Source organism: Acyrthosiphon pisum, chromosome A1, assembly GCF_005508785.2.
Source record: "Acyrthosiphon pisum isolate AL4f chromosome A1, pea_aphid_22Mar2018_4r6ur, whole genome shotgun sequence".
NCBI classification, from domain to species: Eukaryota; Metazoa; Arthropoda; class Insecta; order Hemiptera; family Aphididae; genus Acyrthosiphon; species Acyrthosiphon pisum.
In genome coordinates, this window is record NC_042494.1 from 74,619,359 (window position 1) to 74,634,176 (window position 14,818).

General features: G+C 30.3%; 1 protein-coding gene across 20 annotated transcripts in view; it reads right to left on the reverse strand.

The window, feature by feature from the left end:
* Nucleotides 1–3,381: 3,381 nt before the first annotated feature.
* LOC100160047 (CUGBP Elav-like family member 1) overlaps nt 3,382–14,818 on the reverse strand; it is a 193,934-nt gene continuing 182,497 nt past the window's right edge. For 13 of the 20 annotated variants that reach the window (XM_029487507.1, XM_029487506.1, XM_029487524.1 and 10 more), the window contains 5 exons: nt 13,775–13,813; nt 13,589–13,609; nt 12,532–12,702; nt 8,980–9,153; nt 3,382–5,394 (listed from right to left, as the gene is read on the reverse strand). In XM_029487507.1, coding sequence (XP_029343367.1) covers nt 5,267–5,394; nt 8,980–9,153; nt 12,532–12,702; nt 13,589–13,609; nt 13,775–13,813 — 533 coding nt within the window. In that variant the 3' untranslated portion in view covers nt 3,382–5,266. The remainder of the gene's footprint in view (nt 5,395–8,979; nt 9,154–12,531; nt 12,703–13,588; nt 13,610–13,774; nt 13,814–14,818) is intronic. The other 7 variants (XM_029487519.1, XM_029487518.1, XM_029487514.1 and 4 more) reach the window with 2 other exon arrangements.

Here is a 14,818-nt window from a genome sequence, read left to right on the forward strand (position 1 = left end):
AGCGACATCCACTTACCCACTTTTTTTTTCTTTATTAACTTAACGTTAACTTAACGAGTTAAAAAAATTGTTAACTTACCCATTCCTATTTTTTTGTTTTTGAGTTAGCTGATACTGTACAGTAGAACGTTTTGCGTAAAAATTCCAGTTTTTTCTTGAGTTTTGTTTGTTTCCCGACGATTTTTAAATTTACTGTGAATTTACTTTTGACTACCTCCTACTAGAAAATATGCTGATGTAGAAAATCGAAGCAATTTTCAGCTTCAAAAAAAGCGATGCAGTAAAATAACCCATAACAAAAATATAGAGAATAATATTTTGGAGGGAATGACATATCGATTTTATATTTTATTGTTATTTGACTTTCAAAATAAACAAAACATTTTTGTATACTTAATGATGTTTAAATTGTTTTGAGACAATATTTAGACAAATCGATATAACAGTCCCTCAAAAATATTATTCCCTATCATCCTTTTGTAATGGTTGATTTTACTCTAACATTACCTACTTAAAAGCTTAGAAAAAATGATTCTGTGTAAATGTGTTTTGTCTATGTTGCGCGCGGGCCAGAGAGAGAGAAAACAGATAGTGCTGACATCCTCTTAATAATATTTTGGAGCAAAATGATAACTTGATTCTACTACTAGTTATCATTTGTTTGGCGTAAACGCGAGGGGGCGGCAATGGAGATATATAGCCGCGTGTTCTACTTCCGGCTGCGAATCGTAAATCAGTGAAATATTGCTCCGAGTGATCGTCTATTCCAGTGGTCTATGGTCGGCAAACTACGAGTAAAATTTACAATTTGTATACAAACCCCGAACGAAAAGACCGCATCGCGGAAACTGCCGATTAAAACTTTGTTTGTACATTGGCGATTGAAAGTGATAATATGTAACGGGGACGCTGTGTATCATTTATAATTATGTTATTTTACATAATATGTCATGTTCCCCGTTACAGATCCACCCCCCCCCCGCCAGCCTGGTAATTGATAAGCTTTCAATCGCCAATAGATACGTTGTATCAATGTTAAATTAATAAGTACCTAACTCATAAGATTCTGCGCTAATGTATAATTATTTGATAACAATCTAAATTGTATAAATTTTTATCGTGTTTAATACCTAAAGAGAACGTTTCACCCGCATTTTTTGTCTCGTCTTACACACGTACGGCATAACAAAAACTGTTTTGCGCGGGAAAGAACCGAGAAGGCTATAGTCATAACTAGGAAACGAAATTTTCACCACATATAAAGGAAAACTTGGGCTGTGCAATATCGTTTTTATTTTTTGATATCACTTATTACGAAAAAAGTTCTTATTGTTTCAAAATTCATTATTATTTGTGTCTTTTAAAATTTAATAACTTTTTTTGAAGTTTCGATAACGAACAGATAAAAACGATATTGCACAGCCAAAGTTCTACTTTTTAAGTGGTGAAAATTTCGTTTCTTAGTTATGACTGTAGTGTTCTTGGTTCTTTCCTGCGCAAAACAGTTTTTGTTATGCCGTACGTGTGTAAGACGGAGACAAAAAATGCGGGTGAAACGTCCTTTATATTTATAAATGTTATGCATTTTTATTAGGATATAAATTTAATTCAAATTCAAGCAAATAATAAAAGTGATATTGGTCTTTTCTTAAAATACTATAATATGTTATGGCTATACTCTATCCCTTTCATATACCTACATATTAATATAGCTGTGATCTCGTTCTAACAATGTCGGCACGTCCCGTCTTGGAAACCTGTAGGATGGTATGGGAGACGCGAAATCCATATATAAGTCTATGCTAATATGAATCTAGGTACCGGTTACTAGCGCTTCTAGTGGACTATTTTTTTTCCACTTATAATTTACTCATCTTATCAATGTTCGTACACTAATTATCAAAATATATATTATAAGTTAATAACAAAATAAACCATATAATTATTAATTAATTTTTTTAATTAACGAACATTTTTACAAATTTTACTTTACCGGTATAGATCTGGATAAAAAAAAAAAGGTCGCCAGACCACGTGACTAGGTATCATACCGTCGGTCGTGTGATAACACTTATAAAACGGATCGTTTGGCCACCATACTATGCTAAAACGTGCTCCGACCTAAAAACTCGCGCGCCATGCCTCGTCACCGGTGTATTCATCAATATTTTTACATTCTTCTCGAGTAATTTATTTTGTAGCGCTAGCTCTGTTGTGTATAATTGCGTTATGTTAATGATACACTATTCGTCTTCAATTATTATTCCTGACGAAGAACCAAGTGGATTTTATTTCCATTTAAACGCGGCGGTTTCAATACCATCGTTGGCACAGGAATACATCCACGATAAAACCCGGGGTGCTTTAACGGGTTCACCCAATTCAATCAATAAATCCAATCGTTTTTTTTTTCTCAAAACGCCGCCGTAAAGTCTGTTGATTTTCAAACTCGTAAATAATTTTTAAGCATAACATTGGAAACGAATACCTAACCAAGTTTACATTTAATGGAGTAGCTTTAATTCTTCTTATAAGTGCGAAAAAGTGTTATTTTACCAGCAAAATAATAAATATTACCGTCTCCGTAGAGTTTATTTAACCAAAATATATACCTATCATATTGTTACATTAAAATGCTAAGCTATTGGGCAACATTTCAAATTATTCATTATTTATATATATTTTTTTTGAATTGTTGTTAACATGTTAATCAGAGGCGCAGCCAGGAATTTTGTATAAGAAGGGGACTAAGTGTACAAATACAATATCTTAATTTTTTAATTATCTTGATAAAATTCTAAGGTCAACGCAGTCAATGGGAGAGGGGATAGCTCTCTTACCCCCACCCACTATGGCTACGCCACTGGAACATTAACATATTATTAATCAGCGGTGCACAGAATCACTGTGAATCATCATAAGCTAAGTAAAATTAAAATATAAAAGTTTTTCAGATGAGATTTTTGGCCAACACGATAAAAACTCTACAAATCTTGAAAAATAAGTCAGGTTTCGTGTTTGAACCATAAATTTAGGCTACCGCCGTCTGCTAATAACAATTGTTCGATTAGTACGATCAATAATAAAGTCAATAATCAATAAGTTCTTTAGATCTATTTAAAGATTTATTTTACGCGCACCATCTCATAACTACCATTTCTATCAATTTATTGTATAATTTCCAAATAAAATAAATTTAAATTGATTTAAAACTATAGTTGTTAGTTGTTGTCTTTTTAATTTTGATAGACAACATAACGAACAATATTATATTGACAGATGTACTGGATACAGAATAATATCAACGCATTGTATAAGTATATACAAGTATTGCAGAAGACAAACACACATAATATCAACTCGCAAACACCAACACACGACTTAATTGTACGGCATTATTACATGCAAATGTATTTGTATTAATTATTCATATATTTATAACTTCATAAAAATGAACAGAAAAAAATATGTTTAAACACAAAAAACTTTTCTTTCACAAACAATAAGTGAACATCAATAAACATAATATTACAACGTGTTTTATCTAAATATATATAATAAGAGTCTTCAAAAATTGGATGGGAAAATTATTTTGAAACAAAATTAAAAAAAAAAAAAAAAAAAAACAAACAAACAAACAAACCATTTCACTTGGGCTAGATACCTTAACCTAATATTACATAACATAATATGGCCTAATGCAAAAAAAAAAATAAACAAAAACATGTTAAAAATCGCTTTAGCACCAAAATACTAGTTTTAAAAAATATTCAATACGTTTTGACTAAGTTACTAGCTCACGAGTAGCAGTGCTATAATATATATGTATATAAATAAATATATAATATAATATTAAGTTTCGATGCTTTTAATTAATGGAAAAAAAAAACATTTTTAATAATAATAAAACAAAACAAAATTAGGCTATCCTTATCACAATAATGCCTGTCAACGATCGTGATGATTTGATATCATTATAAACATTTACTCAACAATATTATTACTTTATATAATATAAATGCAAACGGGACACAAGACAAAAAAAGACAAATTTTCACAATCATGAACACGTGATTTTTTTTTAGTGTTTTTTTTTTTTTTTTTAAGCACAAAGAACATAATAATATCACCTAAACAAAAATGTAAGTCTTTGTAGTTATAGAAAATGGCATCAATTGGAAAGTCTATAAAATTATTAACACATGCAAAAACAATAAATTAAAATTAATACTGAACAAAATTTAATTTTATAAGTCGTTGCAATTAAAAAGAAAAAACAAAACAAACATTATTATTAGGTAGTTATTACATAATTATGAGTATACTATTTTTACAAAACTGTACGTTAAACATGTAATTTTTTGGTTTTTTTTTTTTTATTAAACTACAGGAACCATTACGGGGCGTAATTCAAATGTTATTTTAGTACATTATTATCAATATTTATCAAATAAATTACATTTCTTTAAGGGTATACTCTCTTAATACCCTGATTGCCGAACAAATAATTTCAAGGGTATACACGATTAGTTCGAAAACGATAAAGAAAACATTACACATTAATAATAAAAGAGCAGTCTAGAGATGTCATTTTTTAACGATCAAAAATTAATTAATTTAAGACTACTGTTCAGTGTTAAGTGTAAAACCATACATACATAGAGACAGACGAGTCGAAACGGCGTCCCAAAGAATAATAAATAATAACGAAAAATTGGTCCTTTTGTTGAGAAATAAAAACATTAGAACAAAACAAAAAAAGAAATAATGAAAAAGAAAAACACGGAAACAAAACAATATTAATAGTATGACATATCCTTATACATATCATAAGACATATATACATATACATAATTAAATAGTTCAAATGAGAATGCCAGTACCTAGGTATGTCATTAAGTTATGTTTCGATTTTTCGTAATTCAGTATATTATATAGTTCTTTACATCTTTCGTTCTCAAATTGTTTTACCTCAAAAGCTGCGTTAAAAATATCCCTACCATTCTGTGTCATGTAGAATTACATATTATTTATATATTATATATAAAAAAAAATAATAATAATAAACGAAAACAAAAACAAAAAACGAAACAAAAGTAAAAGAAACCAAGTATTATTATGTACACACATAACAAATTTTATTATTATAAATTTTCATGTCTTCTTCAATAAAAACAACGCGGAGCGTACACGACGACCGTTCTTGCGGGGTAGTGCGATGCACGATCGGTCTTGGTTGATGGTCGGTCGGTGGTTTGCGCCGTCGTTAGTACGGCCTGGACGCCTCTTTGGGTCTCTTGAGCTGCACCTTCAGCCTCTTGTTACCCACCTGGTAAGAGTTCATCGTCTGTATGGCAGCCTGCGCGCTGTACGCGTTGTCGTACGACACGAACCCTACATAAGACGGAGACAAAAACAAAAAAAAAACTATGAGTATTTTGTATGACTCGTCAATGTTGATATTATTAAATCATTGTTGCTATCATTTATATGCTAGAGAATATTATTATTATTATTATTATTATTATTATTATTATTATTGTATGAACCATCGTGTGGGTGGTAATAACTTTAGTAGACATATCACGATTATAGATTTTCTATGTAAGTATATTATTGTGAATAGTGGTGGGTATCTAAAAAAAAATATTATCCGTGGCTGTTCTGCCCCCCCTCCCCATCCGACCGACACACGACCAGTACAGTCAAACTTGGTTAACTCGAAATTGAGGCAAACATATTATTAATATTAGGAAACATTAACGCCCATATATTGTTATTTTAATTTAACATAATATTTTATATTTGAGCGATTAAAAATATACCTAGGTAATTATTTTTTATTGATCTTATATTGTCTTGATCACATGCCACTCCCGACCATTTAAATGCCCGCGCAATCATGTAGTTGTAAATTTTAACGTGAAGCATGCGGCTTAAAAACAATAAATAAATTATTTTTAAAATTTAATTCTCGATTAAAATAATGAAGTAAAATATAAATTTAAAATATCAAAAATCAAAATTAAACAAAAAAAAAATATATTTAATAAAAATATTATGTGTCTTCCGAGAAAATAAATCATTTTGGACTATGCCCTTTGTCACGTATTATAATTTAAAAAAAAACATCGAATGAAACACAATACTTTTATTTTTTGTTTTTGTTTTTCATACACTATTATTATATCAAATATAGGAAGTGCGCCGAGGACCGGACAAAAAGTTCCGATAGTCATCGTAATACTCAATGACGTATTTCGAGTTGACCAAGTTCGACTGCACTATAGCGGTACACGGTTTTCACAGTAGTAAATACAAATAGATACACAATAGTATATTATTATTATGCATGCTCGCCGTTGTGTTTTAGGTGGACCCACACAGCGCGACAACCAACACGTCTCGCGCAGAGGTCTACGCCGTGAATTATTGTCGCATCTACGCGATAAAAAAAACCAACCCCGCGGGACGAAACTGCGTTTGGAAAAAAATGTTATATATATTACATTGTTCGTCGGAATATTTGATACGTATGTATTATTTTTTTTTTTTTGCCGAACGGTCGCGGTGTGTAAAGAGGAGGTTCGAATGTTGCGACAAAAAATCAATACGAAATTCATTATTTGCATCGGAGAGTCTGCAGAGACCGCCCGCGACGATGCCTCCGGTCGCGCCGGGGTCGGGATTATCCGGGTGTAAAATATCGATAAAATTGAAAATCGACATTTCCGAAAATTACTCGTAGGTATGTCGCGCGAGCGAGAAACACCCACACCCACCCCCCTACAAACGCAGTTCGAATATTTAAATGACCTTATACGAAAAGAAAATATAATATTAAATTCGTTTTTTGTCGTGCAATATAATAATATTAATGCGCGGACACCTGCGCGTCATTATAAATAGCCAACAACGAAATAATAATATAATCTTTATGGGGGACACCATTTCAGAGGGAACTGCGTTTCAAACGTGCCTTTTCGAATCCTGTGACACGAAAACATTTTCCTCTGGCGAATGCGCACACGACTATGAGTAACAAAATATATAGAATGAAATGGAATGTTTAGTGTGAACGAAATTTACGCGCCGGCAGTCGGAAAAAACAAATATTAATTTAACCGTCGAAATTCGTTCTACGACGGGCAAATGTCGATCGTCAATTTTTATTGCAGCTGAAGTTTTTCGAAACAGTAGGTAATAATAGCGTACTTTTATTTGTCGTGCTCGCAGGGCGTAAGATTATTAATCGCGCAATATTCGTCGACAATAATATCATATTGTACTCGCTGCGACAGGGACGCAACCAATTACTGAGCATTGTCCCACAAACGTATTTGTTGGTAATACGAGGTGCATAGTATAATAATATATTATTATTTCTTACAATGCACGATTTGTTGTCGATTCGATTATTATTATTATTTTTACTATTATTATATTAATATTATTATTGTTACCAGATGCGGCGATTAGATCAATACCGCTGAAAGCACTAAATAACAACTAAGTATATTCTAGAATATTGTAAACCACGGGTCTACGGAAGCATGCATTGTTATATTATTAATTTAAGAGGACGCAACCACTCGTGTATATTTTGTCTTTATTGTCTAGCCCACGTGCAAGTACGGTCTTGTATTCCAGCAAAATATCTACGGACGAGCCCCAAAATTGAAAGTTTTGTTTAAATTTGAAGCAAAGTATCAAGTATATAGGTACCTAGTAAAATGGTTCGTTTTTATTTTGACTACTTTTACAGTTGAAACACGCATTGGACAATATCACGTGCGGGGTTACACGCACATTAGTTGTGTCCGTCTTACAATAGTGCGTAACATATTAAATTTTACGCTCAAAAAAGTTAGTTTAGCTCGTCAGTTCAAAAACTAGAATGAATTTATCTCATATAAAATGTTGAGGTAAGATTACTTAGGCTTTTTATTATTTAATTTTAATTTATAAGTAAGTTATGAGTATTTTAAATTGTAAGTTGTTTGTACATCTTAAAATAATCCTCGTAAACTAAATAATTATCATAACTCGCTTTAAAATTAAAATATAATTAAAAGCCTACGAGATGCCCTAGATAATAATATTTTAAATTTTATAAGAAATAAATTCACTCTAATTTTTAAACTGCAGGATCTTAATGCGATCTGCTGAGCGCAAACATTGTTACGTAACTCACTTGTAAGACAGAGACAACAAAATATGTCCGTGTAACGTTCTCTTAATGTTAATGGCCAACGTTACTGACTAATGCGGTACGTTAATTTACTGAGCTTGCGATAAAAAAAAAAAGAAATAATTCACGGTTGTTGCGTCTTCTTAACGGTTGAATATTGTTTGTCAGGATGGATAAACTGTATACGGTTCCACGTAATTTCTTTCAGGCATGTCTAATATTAGCATAGAATACAGTCTAATACTGTTATTACTTATTATGATTAGATAAAACTGCACTACAGGCAAAAGCAAGACAATACATTACAACATGACAGCATAATATGATATATATTTAAATTATAGGTAGGGAAAATAGGTGTACTGCAAACGGGCAGGTATAGGTTGAATGCGTAAGTGAGCAATTGACCCCCACCCCCTCCCACTCAAAATGTAATAACTAAAAAGTCTGAAGAAACATTCATGTTGGCCGTTAACTGGAGTAAAAAAAAAACACGTGTTTCCCGTTAAAGGTATCGGTGACCAACCTCGCGGAGCACGCATGAAAGTATCGACAATATCCTCAACTATTTCACCAATCATGATTTGTTCACAATGTTATAGTTTCAATGTCACGGATACAAAATCATATATAAGTATTGTTTGACGGAATACAAAACGTCTTGTGCCTAAACTTTCAATAATTTAAAAAAAAATAGATAGAAAAATAGTGATAAAGATAATTAGTAAAACTTAACGCGTAATTTTTCACCGTTTTTTGCTCGTATAATGCGCACCTGCGCGACTTACCGAAACACTTGGACAGTTTGGTCTCTTTATCAATGTAAACCTTTGCCGATATAACGTTACCAAATGGTAAAAACATGGTCACGAGATCAGAATCAGCGAAATCCTGGGGGAGATGGTATATAAACAGATTGGCACCTTCCGGACCTTCAAGCTGCTTGCTGGACACTTTTGTCGCTAAACAAAACAATCACGCAACAACATAGTACATAACAAACGATACAACAAACACAACAGTATTTAAATAGCATAACAAAATGTAAATATAATAATGTAAGGGAGAAAATCAACCCATCTAAATTAAATATAGTGAATAAAAAAATTTAAAATTAAAAAAAGCGCAGTCAATTTAAAAAATGAAGCTGGTCAAGAAGATCACAAAATGTTCGTTAAAATATAATTGATTAATTAATTATTAAATAAATAAAGCAAAGCGAAAATTTAGCAGCCAACTATAAGTATGGAAGTTTGCGATGGCAGTGTGGGGGAGGCATAGGGGAGGAGAGACGTGACGTTTATATAATTTACCAGTGAAAATACCGAGTGACTGACAACCAATGTCACAATATAATATACCTATACATTTTAAATACATGCATAATGAATGTACAAAACGAATCCAAAAGCTAGTAAAACAAAACTTACGAATTTGGAGGTATATTTTATATATTTGTGCATTAAAACTCCTAAAATGATTTTCGGGAGACTTTCTGGTTTTACGGAACGCGTAGAATTATTTTACTTATTAACTACCCATTAAATACGATATTAAGTTTTGTTTTGTAAACGTGACATGCCCAGCAATTACAAGCCTTTTCAGTTGCAAGTATTATTTTATTTTCATTTAAAATTATTATGACCATTACCAGTCTTGAGTGTAATTACGCGCGACAAACCCAAACAAAACGATTAGAGATACAAAAAAAATGTATTCAGGCGAATCTAAATATTTCGTTTTCAAATTCAATCCTTGTCAATCATTATAAACGAAACGACGTAAGACAGACAACCCATAGCGACAACTACAGTTATTACGAATACGACTTCGAATGTTCGGCACAATGAACTGATATACATTAAAGATTTTTATTTAACCTAGTTAAAAGTTTAACAGGACTGAACATATTTATTTATTTCATTTTTGATAAAACACATTTTGTTCGCAGTTATTTTTTTATCATAAAATATCATGCGTTTGTACTATGTAATTACAATGTGAACTATGCTGGCAAGTTTTACTATCTTAAAAATATGACTTATGTGAGAGAAGGAAAACTGATTTTGCTATAGCATACCCTTTTAATGGTAATTTGTATAATTATTTATAAACATTTTTTTATTTTCATCTTATAATTTTTGCTGACATTATTTAAACAGTTAGTTACAAAAAAAAAAAAAAACAATTATTTCACCTCAACAAGATAATTACTAAAATATATTTAATAAAACAAAGAAAATTATGAATTTCGAATTTCGAATTTAAAGAATACATCAGATAATAGTGAATGCATTTATAAATATTTTTTTTATTTGAGCTAACAGGGATTGTTTAATAGGGGATCCTTAGATTACTATTTTTTTATATATATTATTTTATAGGATTTAAGTACTTAATACAATATACATTTTTATCTCAATATATTATAATGGTCAACTAAAATTAATTTAGTAATTATTATTGTTCTACTAGAAATTGTAAATAAAAATATAGTATTTATTTTAAATATTTCTATCACACGCTATAAAATTTTTGAAAACAATGGACACGAATGTATTATTATGATATATAATCATTAATCACTTACAATCTACATCGTATAATTACATATAATGCAATATTATAATTGAGATGATTGTATAACATTTAACTATTTAACAAAAAGTTATTTTAACATACTTTCGGAAAAACAAATACGTTTTATATAAAACAAAAATAATAATTTTTTTACATGGATCGGTTGTAACATCAAATTATCAAAAACGAACTCAAGAAATAATTATGTTTAATTGAGATGTCATCTGTTGAAGATAAATACGATATACGTGGAAAATTTAGTTTATGAAAATATTTAGGGTCGTATTAATCAGGGTAAGTACTTTGACCGTGAACCGAATAATTTATAGTTTATTTTTACATAGTTAAATCCTGCGCTACATAGTGTCATAATTCAAAACGTTCCAATGCACACTAAATAAATTTTATGTTAAGAGCATTATGAACAATGTATATTTCTCAAATGTTAATAAAAGTTTTATTTTAGACATTGTACAGTACAATCTTTTAAATTGTTTAACATTTAGATTTATTATATGAGCCTATAAAATATAATATATTATATAGGTAATATTTGTAATCTTTGTTGGAAATATCGATAATTCGTTATCACGGGCGTGTATCTAAAGAGTTTTAGTTCAGGGGGATGATAAAAAATAATGACTACCACGAGGCACAACAAGCCAAGCGTAGATAACACATTTTACGTAGTCGGGAAACATAAATGCGTAGGTACTTGAATATCAATTTTTGAGAAGTTGAATTTTTTCCAGGATTGTGTCGTAATCACGTAACTATAATATTTTGTAATTCAGTTTATCCGATCAATAAAACTATTTCGAGGACATCTTAGAGAGTAGGTATAAAATAAATACGAAGGAAACATATCGAAACTATACGAGTGCCTTGCACGTACTGGCAAATGAATAATCCTTATACAAAATTTAATTTGTTGATATATTCTCAATTAATATCTTAGTACCTACTAAATAATTGTTATCATAGTTACAAAACATGTTTCGGAGATAGAAGGGTCACAACTTTATTATACATATTATAACATATTATGCCAGCTTGTAAACAAAATTTACAAATATTCATGTTCTATATAATATTAATTAATGTTATATTTATAAATTATTATGTTTCACAACAATATTTTGGTACTATATTTCAAGTTTCTTAAAGGTAAAATGGGGGAGTTGTTAACGATAGAATCTATCTCAAACGAATTAATGTCTGTTTTTGTATTATTGCGGACACTGGGAGTTGATTTTTCCGAGTTGTGTGTACCACCACTTCATCGATATCGCATTGTTCTGTTGTCTACTATAATACGAACAATGCGGCAGCCCCGCCACGCTACTCAAGAAAGTCAATAATTTATTAATAATAAAAAAGAAAAGTTTATAATAATAACTCGTTCAAAACACATCGGACAATAAAATAATTGTTCGCTTTTTGAGAAGAATAACAAACCCTGGATAGTGAAATTTGACGGTTTCAAACGCGACTCGTGAAATATAAACGCATTATTTTCAGTTGTCACGTTTACAAAAAAAAAAAAACCCTATCGTTGTGTTATTTGATTTCTCCCTCGGACTAAACTAAACACAGTGGAGGGTTTATATTTTATCACTTCCCCTGTCAAGTTCTTCGGATTATCGCCCGACGCGCGCGACGGAGTTGTTTTTAAACACGACGACGGTTTGGGCGGGGGCACGGTAAATTTGGTTTTTGTTTCCTTAAAATATGTCTTTCCGATAAATTGTTGTACTCACGACTGTTGTTGTTGTTATTGTTGTTGTTCAAAAAGTACAGCGGCGAACTGGCCGGTGGCGATTGCGGCATGGCGAACTGGTTAGAGTTGAGGTCAGCCAGCGTGAGACCAAGTGCGTTCAGCGACGAACCGTATGTGCTGCCGTTCGTGCCGTTGGTGCCCGCCAAAAGACCTACAAAAAAAAAACAAAACAAAACCGCAAAACGCACGAGTTTAGAACAATAACACTAGTGTTTCACGTTTCGCTGTATGTTAATGAGAAGAATTCACTCTTGACAAAAAAAAAATATTGGATCTGTGTTGATTGTGACGAGGTATAAAGTATATAGGGATCGAGATAGGGATGGACTCACGGAGGAGACAACAACATTGCTCCGTTGAAACAATAATTATTGTTTTACAGCCAGACGTATACAAGACACATTACACGCGTTATATAATTAACGTCTCGCTTGCAAGTCACACACGCTACATTATCGCACATAGTATATTATTATAAAGGGTATAATAGATAGAACTGACTTTTGTTCTAATCAATATTTAAATTTTTTTTTTTAAATATATAATTTATAGTCACTTCCGTTACACATAATATATTACCTAGGTATATAAAAAATTATTTTTATTTCTAAACACTGAAAATAAAAAAATTTTAATTTTTTTGGATATACTCAAAATAGCCAATTTGTGAATCAGATTATAATAACAATTTTGATAGTTTAAATATTTATCTTAGTCAAGTAGTTTATTTTTTAGAATATCAATATTTCTTTTGATTGAATGAATTTGGAACGTAATAACTTTTTTCAAAATATTTTTTTGAGAATTTTCTGGCATGAGTATATTTCTTAAATTATTTACTAATCATATAATTTTAACAATTTTTGGCATACGTTGATAAGAGCATCATTTAATTTTTCGTCAGGTCTTTCTATTACACCTTGTATATATATGTTTGGTTTAATTTTTTGATAAGAGAAAAGGAAAACAATAACAATCAACGCTTATAAATACAATCACACGCACACACACACACGTCATATTCCAAGACCACTTACCGGAATTTTTCCCAAATAAAACTAAAAAAAGAAAAGTATGGAGTCAAATGAGAAAAAAAACAAACATACAACGAAACAGTAAAAACAACAGGAAACGCGAGAAGTATTGAAATGTAAAATAATAGTAATGATAACCGGACATGGGAGACAAAAATATATACATAAGAAATAATAAATTTTACAAACCTGCAGCGGCTGCAGACGTAGGCGACAAACTCGACAGAGCTGAAACACAAAATCGTTGTATTAGAAACGCATCTTTAAATTCCACGTTATTATAATATGTAACAAAGCGTTAATATGCAAAACTATATACGTATATTATAAGTAACGTGCTAAAATTCCAAACATAAAACAAAAACATTAAATCTCATATAACATATTATACACTTTTGGATTATGTAATTGTAGGTAAGCATGGTATGAAACATATTAAAATATTTATTCCCAGTTAATTTTCCAAAAACAATAAAACAAAATATAAAATTACCAAGTCGTAAATGGATTTCAAGCATTTACGTGAAATATATTACAAATACAAACTATTATTGATAAAATAAATCGTTAATATTATATGTATTATATTAATGTGGGCACTTAATATTATTAGGTTCCAAAAATAGGCATAATATTTACAATAATAATAATAATATGTAGTTAGTACTTTTTACACATGACATTTCCTGAACTAAAAAGAATATGCAATACAAATGCATATTCAACGGAAGTATAAATTATCATGAATAAAATTATATTACGCAAAATGTAAAACTAAGTATATTCTAATACCTAATACCTAATATAAAAAGTAGTATAAAAAAAACATGCAATTTCTTAGCTAATAAAAGTCATAAATCTAATTGTTACAGACAGGTAATTGTGTATAATCTGTATTGTTCAGATGACTGGCATAGTAATGAATTAATAATAATTTATAATATACATAAAATAAAATAAATATTTTTAGGCCATTAAGAAGGAACGTGAAATAGCGAGTTAAATTGTATTTAAAATTAATATAGTCTTTTCATTATTATACAATTAATAACTATAATACGTATCATTTCTGGATACTGAGAATATTAATATTTATAGGGATAGACTCTGGGCGTTTAATTTAAGCCATTTCAAAAGTTTTGGTTAATTTCAAATAAATCGTTTGTGATAATAAACAATAAACTAATAAACTTTAAATTAAGAAAAAAATATTTGTATTAAGCTATTTAAATA